This window comes from Malaya genurostris, chromosome 2 (assembly GCF_030247185.1).
Source record: "Malaya genurostris strain Urasoe2022 chromosome 2, Malgen_1.1, whole genome shotgun sequence".
Classification (NCBI taxonomy): domain Eukaryota; kingdom Metazoa; phylum Arthropoda; class Insecta; order Diptera; family Culicidae; genus Malaya; species Malaya genurostris.
In genome coordinates, this window is record NC_080571.1 from 326,002,394 (window position 1) to 326,019,833 (window position 17,440).

At 40.3% G+C, this 17,440-nt stretch overlaps 1 protein-coding gene across 11 annotated transcripts in view; it reads right to left on the reverse strand.

Moving 5' to 3' along the window:
- Positions 1–437: 437 nt before the first annotated feature.
- LOC131431424 (potassium voltage-gated channel protein Shaw-like) overlaps positions 438–17,440 on the reverse strand; it is a 217,387-nt gene continuing 200,384 nt past the window's right edge. For all 11 annotated transcript variants that reach the window (XM_058597135.1, XM_058597134.1, XM_058597124.1 and 8 more), the window contains 4 exons: positions 15,226–15,397; positions 2,280–2,375; positions 2,034–2,141; positions 438–1,941 (listed from right to left, as the gene is read on the reverse strand). In XM_058597135.1, coding sequence (XP_058453118.1) covers positions 1,766–1,941; positions 2,034–2,141; positions 2,280–2,375; positions 15,226–15,397 — 552 coding nt within the window. In that variant the 3' untranslated portion in view covers positions 438–1,765. The remainder of the gene's footprint in view (positions 1,942–2,033; positions 2,142–2,279; positions 2,376–15,225; positions 15,398–17,440) is intronic.

The window sequence follows — 17,440 nt, forward strand, 5'->3', positions numbered from 1 at the left end:
ACATTCACATTTTTCTTTGATTGAACGAAAAAAATAAATAATTAAAAATAAAGAATAAGGAATACTACAGGTAAGAGAATGAGAGATGGCATCATAAGGAATTCTTGAGAGGACAACGAAAGAGGAATCATAAAAATTAGTAAACCTTTGCAATTGTAAAAATGTGTATGTATAATATAGGTATTAAATTCAGTGGTCAGGAAATTACTGGACTAGCTAGTTTCATGAAGGAGACGGAAAAGTTTCAACGTTACTAGCCTCTACCGTAACAGGATTTCAGAAACGTATTTCGCAAAAAAAAAATCCACAGTTTGGCTCATTGATGAATTTGAGTGCCTCACCAGTGCCAAGGGAAACTTTCAAGCTTTCAAGTGAGCACGAATCTCTCATATTTTTAATTGTCGGTGAATGTGGAAGAGAAAATCATCTTAAACATGTTCATTTTAGAATGGCTTTATTCAATATGTAAGGCTAAGTTTGGATGGTATATTTTTTCTCAACTTATCTAACAACGATTAGAGATTCTTCTGCTGCTGCTGTACCAATGCTTTTTCCCGAAGCTTACCAGAAAGGTTCTCTAGCAATGAAAGTACTCTGTATGATGAGTTTCGAAATAGCTACTTTGTAATCAATTAAATATATTTTTATTGATCGATTATAAAACTTCTGTTATTATATCATAACTATACACTAAAATTATCTCTTAAATATCAATTGTAGTTGACAGCGGGGAAATAATTTTAAACTAATTTCGCGATAGCTACGGATAAGTTTACCTCTTCGTATATTTATGAATCGCACAATTTTGAATCGAACACCTGTACATCTAGAGCTTCATTTTCAACTTCCTTAGTTTTATTATCTATGTACGCAAATCTGTTATGTTCCTCGGGTTAATTGAATAGTGGTGAACAATTCCTTTTCTACCGCAGAACCGTTTTGTCGGTTCGGAACAAATTTCGGTCTGTTTATTATGTTTGAACTGCTATTCCGTCTCATTCTCTCTTCGCCAAGATTATTACGCTGAAACTTGCACCCAAGGAAATACCATATTCTCTATCTGCTCAAACTTTTGCCACTCTAGTTGGGTGCTTTCCGGTATAAAAAAATAGTGCTCATCTACAAACTTTTCAGCATTACATTCATTCGTTCATATTAACTGCTGTTGCTGCAGCTGCCGCTTTTGTACCATTCTTCGAGCAGAATGCCATCCCTTCCTCTATTTATTTTTTCTTTAGAGTCAACCCGTTCCACTTCCGAAATTGTGATTTTTTACAACTATTGCGCCTCATGATAGTATTACACATGTTTTCACATTTGTCATTTTTTTAACGGCGATAATTAGTTTCTCGTGTTTCTTTTTTTTTGTGCCGGAATATGACCGATCTTTGGCGATGATCCTGTTCAGCTATGCTAAATTCATCTATCGTTTTCCGTTCAAAGTTTCTTGGTCTGTACCACAAATTGGCATAGTATTTAAATTTTGGCTTCAGTTACGTATGAGAAAATAAGTTTACATTTTCATTTGTATTTGCTTCGACTAATCGACCGAATTAAGAACAAAGTACCATGTGCTTCCATTGATTTTCGTCCCGATTCTGATGCATGGTTTAGTATTCTATGTGAGATGCACGAATCCATATTGATCCCAGAAGATGAATTCTCTCCCATATTTCCATTGTTTCGTATCGCCAGAAGCAGCAGCAACCACAGCATCAGCAGCAATCCGCAACAGTCAGAGCACCGTCAAGAAAGCTTTGATCCATCAAACCTCGTCCCCGCTGGGAGTATCATGGTCGCAGTTCAATGAATACGAATCACTTTGCAGTGTGACTTTCGGTTCGAGAGGGATCTCCTCTTGGAATGCAGAAGTGGATGACGTTGCGCTGCATGCCGCCATCATCGACGCCGGCTGGGGTCGATTGGAATCCCGTCGGTCCACTGGAGGTGGTAGGAAAAAACAATGCTCATTAATATGTGACCGGGAATGGCACCCTGCTGGTCCGGGGGATGTGATATACAGTTATTCTTACCTAACGGAACCAACAGCTTCGGTTGTAATGGCAACAATAAATCCACGTTGCCGGTCGTTGGCTGCCGGGGCTGCAGAGAGCTAAGCTGGGGCACATTAATAAAGTCACCTGGAGTCCGTGACAGTCCCGGGGAAAAATGCAGAACCATAAGATGAAAGGAAATGTTTATTTGATTAATTAGCGTCGGTTAATCACAACTTTGGTCGGAACGGGTCGGGTGGGATGAGGGATATTTTGGCAACATACCTTGCTGTAGCATTGAGGGTGGTTTCATCATGGCCATTCCCGGAACCGATGGTCCCTGTAGCGTAAGACCTATCACGTTCACGCCATTCACATGCCCTAGGAAACAAAGCAGAAAAGAGAAAAGGCAATGGAATGAGATATGATAATCAATAGCATGAAGAATGACTGGTAATTTGTGTGAAGTCCCGCCACCGAAGCAGCCACCGCTTCCACCGCCACAGGCTCTCGTTTTCGAGATCGTCAATTTTGCGCACCATTGGACGTGGTTTGGGTTTCAGGTTTCATTGTTCTCATTAGGAGCTTGTGCGTCGGGCAAGGAATCTGCCGAATAATGCTAGAATTAGGCACCGCTGAGAGACGGACCATAGCAAACAATTGGATTGTGTTCGCACCATCTATGGGTGGAGGATTATATTGGTTCCAGGATGACGGTAACTCATCGTTGATTAAGTGTATGTTGAATGAGATACGCCGGAAGTTAAGGATTTAGTTTTTGTTCTGGTAATTTGAAAAATAAGTTTTTAGTGACATATTTTCCATGGAATAATTTGAAACACAGTTGATGAAGATGATACAATATTTATTTAGTTTCGGAATGAGATATATTTCTTCGAGTTATAATGCTAACTTTGTCTGGGAAACAACTTTTAAGATAAGTAAATCACAAATTTCTCGGCACTGTTCTGATGACAAACTTAAATTACAATCTTACGAAGCCAGAATGAAAACCAATTCAAGGTAAAAAAAAAACTCCGAAGTAAAGACTGACAGATTTTCAAATGTACACTCCGTCCAAAGCATTCTTCGGAGTTCCATAAGCTAATTCATTTGTCATAATTATTCCAATATACGACAAAGTTTAGTGAATTTATGCTCTCGGCAAACCTCCTATCAGAAATCAGATTTAATTTTTATAGTGATAAAACGACTCTAAAATTTTTGAAATCGATTAAGTCATCTTAGGAGAGAAAAAAAAAACACTTTTTGTTGGTTACGCCACTTATTCGCATATCACTTCAGAACGAATTGAAAACCTGATGGTAAATCTTAAACAAGCCTTAAACTGTTGAAATTGGATCAGCCATTCCCGTATTTAACTGAGCGGACAGAAAAAAAGTTCGGATTGTCGGTTACACCACTTAAACGAATATCACTTCAGAACAAATTGAAAGCCTAATGGCAAATCACAATAAGCCAGAAACTGTTGAAGTTGGATCAGCCTTCCCCGTACTAAACTTAGCGGCGGATAGAAAAAAGTTTGGATTGTCGGTTACGCCACTTATACGCATATCACTTCAGAACAAATTTAAATCCTAATGATAAATCTCAAACAAGCCTAAAACTGTTGAAATTGGATCAGCCATTCCCGTACTCAATTGAGCGGATAGAAAAAAGTTTGGATTGTCGGTTACACCACTTATACGAATATCAAGCCAGAAACTGTTGAAGTTGGATCAGCCATCCCCGTACTAAACTTAGCGGCGGATAGAAAAAAGTTTGGATTGTCGGTTACACCACTTATATGAATATCACTTCAGAACAAATTGAAAGCCTAATGGTAAATCACAATAAGCCAGAAACTGTTGAAGTTGGATCAGCCATTCCCGTACTTAATTGAGCGGATAGAAAAAAGTTTGGATTGTCGGTTACACCACTTATACGAATATCAAGCCAGAAACTGTTGAAGTTGGATCAGCCATCCCCGTACTAAACTTAGCGGCGGATAGAAAAAAAGTTCGGATTGTCGGTTACGCCACTTATACGCATATCACTTCAGAACAAATTGAAAGCCTAATGGTAAATCACAATAAGCCAGAAACTGTTGAAGTTGGATCAGCCATTCCCGTACTTAATTGAGCGAATAGAAAAAAGTTTGGATTGTCGGTTACACCACTTATACGAATATCAAGCCAGAAACTGTTGAAGTTGGATCAGCCATCCCCGTACTAAACTTAGCGGCGGATAGAAAAAAGTTCGTATTGTCGGTTACGCCACTTATACGCATATCACTTCAGAACAAATTGAAAGCCTAATGGCAAATCACAATAATCCTGAAATTGTTGAAATCGGATCAGCCATCCCCGTACTAAACTTGGCGGCGGATAGAGAAAAGTTCGGATTTTTTTTTATTCAATAGTAACATATTTGAAGGCACACTGCTTAAGCTCTTAGATGCCAAGGGCATTTTCTTATTTTAAATTAAAACTAACTTAAAAATAGGGTATTATCGTTAGGGTAGTGGCGAATTCCGGTCGCAATGGTCGATTCTGCAGATTCAGTCTGCAGCTGGCGATCGGCAATGGTCGGTGGATTAAATATGGCATTAGTTTCTTCCAGATGACGATTATACGTTTCAATGGGTCCGCGGGAAACACCCCCAGGTCACAGAGACCCAGCGGGTGGCCCGCATGTTGTTCATCGATTGAAGCAGTTTTCCCGTGGGCGATGCCTTTGCCTAAGAGAATGAAAGAAGTATAGAGAAGTAATTTTGTGGAAAACGGGATGAAAAAGGGGGTATGAGAACGAATGACCAAAAACGATAAAGATCTAATTAGTTGACATCGAGATGGTGGAGAAACGGAGAAAGGGGGAACGAAGAAGTTAGTGACAGCAAAAAGATCTTGTTATTTTATACAGAGATGGTGGACAGGCGAGGGATTTGGAGAATCGGGCGAATGTTAGTCTCGAACCTGTAGGTGAAGATTATTTTTAGCCTCGACAAGAGAGAGGAAACTACGGATTACACTTGTATATTAATGTGTTTAAGGTACTGATATATGAGAAGCATATATAAACTATCCCGACTCGCCAACACATCCCGAACCGGAACATTGGACGGTCTACCTCGGGCCCTAAGGGATTCCAGTAGCTCCGACCTGACGTCGCGATACTCTACGCACGACCACACGACATGCTCGATGTCCTGATAACCGTCGCCACAGGTGCAGAGACCGCTCTCCGCGAGCCCAATACGCCGGAGATGTGCGTTGAAGGTGTAGTGATTTGACATGAGCCGCGACATAACACGAATGAAATCGCGACTCACGTTCATCCCCCTGAACCAAGGTTTCGTCGATACCTTAGGGATAATGGAGTGTAGCCATCGTCCCAGTTCGTCATTGCTCCATGAAGTTTGCCAACTTTCGAGAGTTTTCTGACGAGAGATTCTGAAAAATTCATTGAAGCATATTGGTCTTTCATAAATATCACCTTCTAATGCGCCCACTTTAGCCAATGAGTCTGCCTGTTCATTGCCTGGAATGGAACAATGCGATGGGACCCAGACTAAGGATATAAAATAAGACCGTCCAGATAAAGCTCTCAAGTGTTCCCATATTTTCCCCAGAAAATAGGAGGGATACTTTCCTGGCTTCATTGCCCGGAGAGCTTCTATTGAACTTAGACTGTCCGTGACAATGAAGTAATGATCTTTGGGCAAGGTTTCAATGATCTCAAGAGTGTACTGAATGGCAGCTAGTTCTGCGACGTAAACTGAAGCTGGATCACTGAGTTTGTAAGAAGCGGTGATGTTTTGATTGAAGATGCCGAAGCCTGTGGACTCGTTGATGTATGATCCGTCAGTGTAGAATATCTTTTCACAGTTGACTGTTCTGAATTTGTTATAAAAAATATTGGGGGCCACTTGAGGGCGTACGTGATCCGGAATTCCACGAATCTCTTCTCTCATGGATGTGTCGAAAAATACAGTGGAATCAGAAGTATCCAAGAATAGGACACGGTTGGGCACAAACGAAGAAGGGTTAATATTCTGAGCCATGTAATCAAAATACAAGGACATAAAACGGGTCTGAGAATTGAGCTCGACAAGCCTTTCGAAGTTTTCAATCACCTTCGGATTCAAGATTTCGCATCGGATTAGCAATCGATATGAGAGATCCCAGAATCGGTTTTTCAACGGTAAGACGCCCGCCAACACTTCGAGACTCATCGTATGAGTTGACTGCATGCAACCTAAGGAAATACGCAAGCAACGATACTGGATTCTTTCCAGCTTGATGAAATGAGTGTTCGCCGCGGATCGGAAGCAAAAGCATCCATATTCCATAACGGACAATATCGTTGTTTGGTACAACCTGATCAGGTCTCCTGGATGGGCACCCCACCACGATCCGGTTATCGTACGAAGAAAATTGATTCTCCGTTGGCATTTTTGTTTCAGATATCTAATGTGACATCCCCAGGTGCCTTTGGAGTCGAACCAGACCCCGAGATATTTAAATGTGAAGACCTGAGCTATGGTTTCACCCCCTAGTTGAAGCTGTAATTGTGCTGGTTCTCGCTTCCTTGAAAATACAACTAGCTCAGTTTTCTCCGTAGAGAACTCGATACCCATTTGAAGAGCCCATGTCGACAAGTTGTCGAGGGTATCTTGTAATGGTCCTTGGAGATCGGCAGCTTTGCGTCCTATAATAGACACAACGCTGTCGTCGGCAAGTTGTCTTAGCGTGCAAGATGTGTTGATACATTCATCAATATTGTTTACGTAAAAATTGTATAAAAGGGGGCTTAAACATGAGCCCTGAGGAAGACCCATGTAACTGAATCGTATTGTCGACAAATCACCATGCGCGAAATACATGTGTTTCTCGGACAATAGATTATATAAAAAGTTGTTCAAAACTGGTGAAAGACCATGCTGATGCAACTTCTCAGATAGGATGTTTATGGAAACTGAGTCAAAGGCCCCCTTGATGTCGAGGAAAACTGACGCCATTTGTTCTTTACGAGCAAATGCCATTTGAATTTCTGTTGAGAGCAACGCAAGACAATCGTTCGTTCCTTTGCCCCTGCGGAAACCAAATTGTGTATCTGAAAGCAAGCCATTAGTCTCCACCCAATTGTCAAGACGAAAGAGAATCATTTTTTCGAACAATTTCCGGATGCAGGAAAGCATAGCAATCGGCCGATACGAATTGTGATCGGAGGCTGGTTTTCCTGGTTTTTGGATGGCGATCACTCGCACTTGTCTCCAGTCGTGTGGGACAATATTACCCGTAAGAAACTTGTTAAATAAATTCAACAAGCGCCTTTTCGCAGGGTCAGGGAGATTTTTCAACAAGTTGAATTTAATTCTGTCTAGCCCCGGGGCTTTATTGTTACACGACAAGAGTGCGAGTGAGAACTCTACCATCGAAAACGGTGTTTCGTTTGTATTTGATGTCGCGGCGCGGGTGGTCTTCTGTTCCGGAACAGAGTCTGGGCATACTTTTTTAGCGAAATCGAATATCCAGCGGTTGGAATATTCCTCGCTTTCATTCGTGGCGTTTTGGTTGCGCATTCGTCGGGCTGTGTTCCAAAGAGTGCTCATCGATGTTTCTTTTGATAATCCTTCAACAAACCGTCGCCAATAACCAAGTTTCTTTGCTTTGACTAAGTTCTTCATTTGCTTGTCTAACGCCGCGTAATTCCGATAATTATCGGGTGTTCCATTTTTTCTGAACTTTTTGAACGCTAAAGATCTTTCCGCGTTGAGTGATGAGCACTCTTTGTCCCACCACAGGTTAGGAGGACGGATGTTGGTTTTCGCGCCAGGTACACGTTTCGTCTGAGCTTGAGTCGCGGTGTCGAGAATCAAGCCAGCCAACAACGTGTACTCTTCCTCCGGAGGAAGTTCTTGTGTTGATTCTAGTTTCTCAGATATCGAATTTGCGTAGTATTTCCAATCAATATTTCGTGTGAGGTCATACGAAACATTGATTGTCTCCGATGGTCTTAATCCGTAGGTGATTGAAATTACGATAGGTAGATGGTCGCTACCGTGGGGATCGGGGATCACCTTCCACGTGCAATCCAACCGTAGCGAGGTCGAGCATAAGGATAAATCCAGCGCGCTTGGTCTTGCTGGTGGTGCGGGAATCCGTGTCATTTCTCCGGTATTCAAAATAGTCATATTGAAGTTATCGCAAAGATCATAGATCGCGGTTGATCTGTTGTCATCATGAAGACAACCCCATCCCGCACCGTGAGAGTTAAAGTCTCCTAAAACTAGCGTCGGTGCGGGAAGAAGTTGCATGATACTGCTGAGCCAGTGGTACCCAGCTGAGGCTCTAGGGGGAATGTAGATGGAAGCAATGCAAAGGTCCTTGCCTTTCATTGTGACATGACATGCGACAACTTCAATACCTGGTATCGATGGGAGGTTAATTCGATAGAAGGAATAGCACTTTTTGATCCCCAAAAGTACTCCTCCGTAGGGATCGTCTCGATCCAGGCGAATAATGTTAAAATCGTGGGAAACATCAGAAGTTAGCCAAGTTTCGCACAATGCAAATGCGTCACATTTCAGATTATTCACAAGAATTTTAAAAGAATCTATTTTTGGGATGATACTTCTACAATTCCACTGTAATACAGTGATTGAATCCGTGACCTCGGTGGATGAGTTAGCCATCGAAGGATACGATCGCTGAAAGAAGGGGCCATTTTGCAGTCAACTGCTTCAAAAAAGTTCTAACTGTAGGTATCAAAGCCATAAACAGGCTTTTAAGAGGATCAGAAATATTGAAGGTGTTAAAAATCCAGTCCACAACATCAGAGAATTTTATGAGCCCAGCACCCAGCTGGTTCTCTGTTGGGTTTTCAGGGGCACTTGGGGATTTTGGTGTCCCGGGAAGTGGTGGGAATTCCTTCTCAGAATTGAGTTTTCCGAGACCAGGAACTGTTTGCTTCGGAGCTTTGTCTCCACTACTTCTAAACATAAATGTTGGAGGCCCAACGGAAGACAACTTCGTACCCTTACTAGGGAGCTTAGGAGAGGATTTGTTTACTCTTTTCCTATAGCTATGAGGGGCCGCTGAAGATGTACCTTCTAATGGGTCGTCAAACTCGCTCTCGTCAGTTGACAAGCAGGTATAGATGTTCGTTGATTGCTTAGGGGGGGTGGCACTCTTGAGCATGTCAGCAAAGGAACGCTTGGAGTGTTCCTTCAGGGAACGTTTCAAACCATCCTTGCGCACTTTGTACGCGGGACATGCCATCAGGTCATGCGAACCCTCCCTACAGTAAAGACACTTTGCAGTACCCTTACCGCAGGAGCCATCCGCATGAGCCTCCCCACAATTAGCACAACGGGGCTTATTGCTGCAATGGGACGCTGTGTGTCCCAGTTGCTTGCAGTTGGTGCAGTTCATGATACGTGGAACATAGAGACGAACAGGGAGGCGAACTCGGTCCAGGAGGACGTAGTTAGGTAAAGCCGAGCCAGCGAATGTCACCCGATACGAGTCTGATTGGGGGTATGATTTGGTACCATCCCCCGCGATCGACACAGAATGCAATCGCTTGCAATCCAGTATCTTTACGTTCTTAAGTAGGGGGTTTTTAAAGCAACCCATCCCGTACTTAAGAACGTCATCGCAAGTCAAACTGGCATCGGTGACAACACCGTCAATTTCGACTTCACGATCTGGGATGTACACACGGTATTCCCGCGTAAAAAGCTCACCCTGAACGATCTCGTTAGCCTGTTTTGAGCTGGTTAACGAGACCCTAAGCTTGTCCGGGCGTACTTTGTCAATACTCTTGATAGTAGAGTATCGCTTCGTCAGCTCTCGCGATATATGGAGACAATTTAATTTTTTTCCATTTAATTTGGGCCGGAAATAAACCGTGTACGGTCCGGCCGGGAGTGCAAGTCCGTCGGGATAGCTCTTAATGCGAGTTTTGCTATCGACAGTTGTCTCCATTTTATCATCTGGTGGGTCAGGGTTTTGTTTCACAGGGTTTGTCATGGCACGGAATTGTATCCGCACGGGTTAGAAATCTGGGATACCACCAGATAATTTCAAGGACAGAAAAAAAAAAAAGGGAAAGAGAATGATACTTAGCTTAATAATGAATAGCCACCAATGCCTGGCCTTGGCTAATCGGTGTGCTACAAAACTCGGCCGCCGGGGCCACGCGTTGGTTGAATTGTTGTTGTATCTGTGTGCAAAAAACCTCTAAGAGGAAAAAAAAGCACACAGCACCGGGTCACGACACTACTCCAAATGTTCACTATTCAAAGTCTATACACTGCACTATTGTATTATGTATGAAAACCTCTCAGCGGAACGAGCACCATTGTCTATTATACAATAACGGTACAATGTCGATTGTCCGATCGCTTTATCACACACGGCACTGGTTTTCAGCGTTTCGCAGTTAACAAAAGCACGTCTGTTCGCTCGGAAGGTTGAAACGGCAATGAAAAGTTCGGATTGTCGGTTACCATAATATCTTCACAGTCGGAAACGTCAACTATTTGATGTTCAATCGTAATCAATGGCCAAAAAGCACACTCAAGTCTCTTTTTAAACGAATTTGTTAAGATACTTTTTATATTAAAAATTTGAAAGTTATACGGCTTTTTATGTAAAGCTCGGCGATTTTGTTTAGGTTTTGTGAGTGTTTTATGCAATTTTTGGAAACTATGGATCTTATCATAGCCCGGCCTGATGCGTTGGACGTTGGTGTCATAAACCAGTTGTCGTATGTTCGAGCCCCGACCTGAACCAGCCATGCAGGAAATGAATCGGCTGCGAAGTCAATTAAAACAGAAAGTAAAATCCCACATAAGGAAAGTAAAGCAAAGAATTTTGTCAAATCTTTGAAATGTTAGAAACGTCGAGAGCTGGTGATATAAAAACAAAAATAATTTTGGTCGAGCTTCAGAATTTTTTTAAAATAACCGATAGTTTTCCTTTTGATTTCTTGAGATAAAAAACTCTATGTTTCGAGTTCCATAGCAGATATATTTCTTGAAAAAATATTTTCGAGACAACACCAGATCTTGCCGTTTTATGAATTTCTAAGAATTATTATTTTCTTCGGGTTTAATTAAAGAAAATTAGGCGTTTTTTGTGTTTTCAAAATTATCCACCACAGAAAAAATACATGAGTGGAACAACAAACAACAAACAACAAACAACAAACAACAAACAACAAACAACAAACAACAAACAACAAACAACAAACAACAAACAACAAACAACAAACAACAAACAACAAACAACAAACAACAAACAACAAACAACAAACAACAAACAACAAACAACAAACAACAAACAACAAACAACAAACAACAAACAACAAACAACAAACAACAAACAACAAACAACAAACAACAAACAACAAACAACAAACAACAAACAACAAACAACAAACAACAAACAACAAACAACAAACAACAAACAACAAACAACAAACAACAAACAACAAACAACAAACAACAAACAACAAACAACAAACAACAAACAACAAACAACAAACAACAAACAACAAACAACAAACAACAAACAACAAACAACAAACAACAAACAACAAACAACAAACAACAAACAACAAACAACAAACAACAAACAACAAACAACAAACAACAAACAACAAACAACAAACAACAAACAACAAACAACAAACAACAAACAACAAACAACAAACAACAAACAACAAACAACAAACAACAAACAACAAACAACAAACAACAAACAACACAATCTTCACAATCTTAATCCTTTTTTCAAAATTTTTCGAGCTAGGGCGAACTACGGTTTCAATGAACCATTTTCAAGTATTTATCGTTTTTTCAAAAGTTGCTTTTATGAATTCTAGTTTCACTCATCTTGCAATACAGTGATTAACCAAGTTCTCAGAAGTTACTGGTAACTTTATCAATTTGACTATTTTGGTTGTGTCGAAAGTGTAAATGGCTGTAATAGTCATTTGACTATCTATAATCTGTTAAGGGGCCGGTAGGGTCTAACACTTTTGTACTTATGCACTTTGTATAGTAAAACATTGCAAGAATATTCTGTGAAATTTTCAAGCCTATTGGAGAAAAACTCAGCAAGTTATGGGCCTTTATCTTTGCTTATCTCATACCGCGAAGAAGTAAGAGCTCGGCACACAGACCCAAGATTTCTGCCTCGATGGACTTACAAACTTGACGAAAAATTCTTGACAAATAAATTGTTTCCATTGATTTTATGGACAAAAACCCTTCTTAATTCACCTAGTGGTGTGATAATGCCTTTCTCTTCTTTCATAACAGTCTCATGAAAATATATTTCATATTTTTATTAAATAATTTCGGATACTAATTTTGACACCAATTGATTCAGATTGATTCGAGTAGTTCACAAAAGCATGCTACAGTGTTTGTGTCACACAGTCAGCATAATTTTTCCCAACTAGTGCTTGACATTTGAGTTGCCTATTTGTATGAGAACAGTGATGCTAATCTAAAAACCCTTAGTGGAATTTTCATATATTGAAAAATCACTATAGGGGGGTGTTGGGGGGGAGTTAAATGAAATTTTCGAAATCGAAAAAAATTTTTTGATGCCGAAAGTCTTAGAATTGCCTGAAACGTTTTTTTGAATTTTTTTTGAATAAATCGACTTTTTGGGACTTACAAAAAATATCAAAATTTTTCTAATGCCTAGAAAGTTGAAAAAATCAATTTTATTGGAGATGACACTAAATTTCGATGTTTCATGCAGTTTTAAGAGTTTCGGCATCAAAAAAAATTTCGATTTTGGAAATTTCATGTACTCCCCCCTATGGTGCTTTTTCAAGATCGAAAATTTTCAAACCTTAACCGCCGTGCAACACCTCTTACGCATGCCCGATTTAGCTCAAATTTTGCATGAGGACATTTTTCGAGGTGCTTAAACTTTTGAGCACTAGCGCTTCGTGAAATTTGAGGTGATCCCAAAATATTGGCACCCTTATATAGATAAGAGCGGTAAAAATCAACGTGTTTTGTCGGTTACGTCACATATACCATCAAATATCTGGAACATAAAGTCACAACCATTTGGTCTTCGAACTTGACCAATGGCCCGACAGTAGCTTTCAAACGAGCTCCAGTTTGTTAAAATCGGTTCAGTCATCTCTGAGAAAAATGAGTGCGTTCAAATATCTTCGAAAAGTGCACACATACACACACAGAGACATTTTCCGATCTCGTCGAACTGAGTCGAATGGTATATAACACTCTGGGTTTCCGAGGCTCCGTTCGAAAGTCGGTTTTTCCAGCAATTCTAATACCTTTCTATAGAAAAAGGCAAACACTTTAAACGCGTTTTCCTTGAAAGCAGGTTTTGAAAGTCCGTCTCCATCGTCATTCAAAAACTACATTTTTTTCAAATTTTTCACACACTTTTTACATATAAAAAACCAGACCCCAATGTTTTCCTTTTCGTGGTTTGTTACTTTGGGGTGAGTTTGCAGCTGCAAAACGGCGGTTTTTTCGTGAAAAATCGTAGTTTTCAATTTAAAACAACCACCAAAAATTCACAAAATTGAAAAAAAAAATGAAATAGAAACGTTGGGGTCTAGAAAAAACTCCTACTCTATCTATGCTGCTTTGATTTGTTCACTTCTGATTAGTCTGCGCTGAGATACAGTGGACACCGCAAATCATGATTTTTTTAGAAGCGTTCTCAAAAATACATCTTCACCGACTTATTTCTTGATATTTTTCCACGAAAAAATTACAAAATGTTGCTCGAATGATGCTTATCATCATTCAAAATATTTGAATTTATTTTATTGCACGATAATTCTGTAAAAAATCTCACAAATGATGATTTTTTTCATCATTTAGACTCTATCCCCCTCTTAATACAAAAGATGAAAAGGTTTTTCATCTGAGTAAAAAGTAGTAAAAAATTTTGAAATTAATGAATGAATAAATAAATTAAATCATTAATATTTAATAATAATAATTAATAAGTATAGTGCAATCAGTAAATTCATCTCGGAGAAAACAGTACATGAACTTCTCGACGAACATATTTGAGAGACATAGTAAGCATGAACCTTCTAGCTAAGTCCATTTAATTTGTGATTCTGTAATCTTTCCGAATCAGAAAGTGAAAACGAAGCTCGTTCATTATTAAGAAGTGCTCACTCGGCATAGCCAAGCTCATTACCGGTTTTCTTAGCTGAAACGGCACACAACAAATCTTTCAGTGAGAAAACTGTCCGTTTTCCACTTGAACACACACACCCACTTCCGACCATGTGTTGCTCGAGTTCACTACACTAGCCGGAACAGCGGAGGCACAGGAACCAGCGTTACCACCGCGGCTTGGTTGTCGTCGTCGTCGTCGTCCGCGTCGATGTGAAGAAAGTTGAAGGAAACGAAAAAAAAGCGTCGTTGTTTTTGTGTCGCCCGTTCCACTTTGATGCAACTTTCGGTAGCTACTTTACTTCTTGACTCCTTGTTGCCGAAAGATTGTCGTGGGGTGCAAAGGGTAAGGGGTAGCTAAAGGCGAAGTTCTTGACTTAAGTTGTGTTTTAATAGTTAGTCGACGATAATTTACTGCTAATGATTTCGGTGCAAGGCTGTCCGTCCTTTCGCCCGACCAAGGTACAAAGCACTGACGATGTCAACATGGGATAGTGTTTCGAAAGCGTGCGACTTTACTGCATTTGCCATGTTCCCTCCCCAGCAGGTGAGCGGAGTAGAGTAATGGACGCGTGTGTGCTTCCACGGGGAGAAACCGTCGGCCTTAATGGGAACTGTTTATGCAAATGAATTGGACTTGATTAAATTGTGCTGGCAAAACTGGATCTAGTAAATCATACTAGAAACACCCAAATAAATATTCTTGTTCGTTATGAATTTTTGAGTTGAAATGCGTAAACCAAGATAAAAATTAAAAAAATAACGGTCATCTAAAACGTATTTCAAGATCATCTTTGGTTCAGAAAATTTTTTTTCAAAGAAGATTCAACTCTACAATATCTGTTTGAAAGCTCAACGGTCAAAAAACCGTTATCGTCTTCGAAAGCTTTCCCTCCACGCGAAACCCAAAAAGCTCCGCAATAAGCTTTTCCATTCCGTTCTGTTATCTTCCCGTTAGCTTTTATCCGTGCAGTGTCGAGTCGGGCGAATATCGCCCCCCCCCCCCCCCCTCAATACATTCAAGCTACTTACCGATTTTCGCCCCACCGAAAGCATCCTTGAAGATGGCGGGATGTGTCGCATGACCGTGATGCTGGTGCTTCATGGCATTTACCCTCCGGTTGGCGGGGCAGGGTTCACGCTTCCTGCGCGGTTGCTCCACCGGTAGCACCCGTCGACGTTTCTTCGGTAGCTTCGAGCGTGCCTGCAGTGGACATGCAAAGAAAGGACGAAAGCAAAGGTGAAACCATCAGAAACCATCACTCGGTCGGGACATAGGTGTGAGTGTGTGTGTGTGTTGCAGCGTACGGCTGGAAAGGCGTTAATAAGCTTTATCGCTTTTGCTGGTTTCGAATCTATGAATTTAAATGATGTGAAAACGAGCAATCTTATTAAAACAGCCAGGACGTAGGTCCTGAACAAACGGGGCGACTGTTTAGAGTGCGAGTTTTATGTGTTGTTCACAATTAATTTATTTCCATTCCGAATACCTTGTGTTGCCAACGGGAGCTGATAAGAAGCCACTTTGTCTGGCTGTGGGTTGAAAATTATATTGCTGCGAGCGAGACACGATGCTTTCATGAGTGCCAGCGCACGCAAAGGAATATGAGCTATTTCGTAGGTTGCGATTTTCTCCCATCTCTCGATGTGAGGTACGTAAAGTGCTGTGCCATAGCATCGGCTGTCGAAAAATTTAATGTAATCACAGTCTAATGCTTTTATTTATTGACGCGGAATCGTCAACATTAATGTAGCCTTTAAAAATGTCTAGTGTTACAAGTTGGAATACGTTGACAATCGTTCATTGCGTATGCTGTTTTTAAAGTTGATCTATGTTGTACAAGCTCAATGCATATCCTACTAACGAAATTGAAAATAGTTTGATTGAAAGACGTTGCCATCAACTTATTTGTGATATTATATCTTCTCACAGGCTAATAAATATTTTTTGGAAACTTTTAAAACATGAATAAGGATTTGTAAAAAATATCGATAAACTGAAGGGTACCATGTTGGAATTCGAAACGATTTCAAACATCATTTTCCGGAAATGGGTGCGTAAATGCTCCTAAAATGTGTGTATAAAGTTGCCTGCGCGTTTAACACAACCACAGTACACTCACTCACTAGTGCTGACAGTGGAAAATCTAGGTTTACTTCATTAATGGTTCAAGCAAGACGATGACGTCGGTACTTATTGTTGTAGTAGAGTAAAGATAACAAATAAGCAAGCTGAGGAATAGTTAATGAGTGAGCTGAGATGAGGTGAAGTAGACCGCTCGTAGTTGCACTTCGTGATTGAACGAGTTAGTGCAAATGTACAACGAACCAAGAAAATGATACTTTGGAGTAACAAATTATTCTCTCACTGTGCATATTTACTCACTCAAAACTTTTTATTAAATGGTCAATTAGGTTTTGCACAAACATGACATAACCTCGCAAAATGAACAGAATGAATATTTTTTGACAGTCGACGTGTATTTGTTTACAGTTTAAAAGTTCAGTTAAAAGTTTACAGGTTCATCAGAGGTTCATCAGGTATACTGTAAAATCTAATAAAGATACAAAAATTCGCCCAATACATGAAATGTGCGTCTTCTCCTTAGCTTTCGAATTACCGATTCCATAAAACAATCTTTAAAATAAACTTAATTAAAAAAGTTAAAAATTAATAAACAAATGAAAAAAATTCAAACTTGGGTCTAATTTTTTTTTGGTTGAAAAAAGCAGCCTTAAAGGGTTTAACACAATCTTGGCAAAGTTTCAGAGTGGAAAGATTAATACTTTTGGAGCAGTGAGTTTTTCAATCACGACCCGCAAGCGCGGAGTGTACCGCAGCGCAACTCGCTCGAATACAGGCTCAACTTGTCGAAACATGTCGCGCCACTGATCGAATCCTAACTTTGACAGTTTACACTGAACATTTTGACATAAAACTTCGTATAACTCAAAAAGTAAACATCCGATCTCAAAACCACTCAATAGCGTTCAGGGTGACGGGGAGACCCTTCATTTGCGACTAGTTTGATCAAAATCGGTCCAGCCATCTCTGAGATCTCGACCTCTTTGTTGACAACACACATACAGACACACACACACGGACATTTGCTCAGTTCGTCGAGCTGAATCGATTGGTAAATGACACTCGGCCCTCCGGGCTCGGAAAACTTTTCTAAAGTTTAAGCGAATTCTATACCTATTTTTTTTATATATATAAAAAAGGTAAAACGTGCCTAATTTTCCT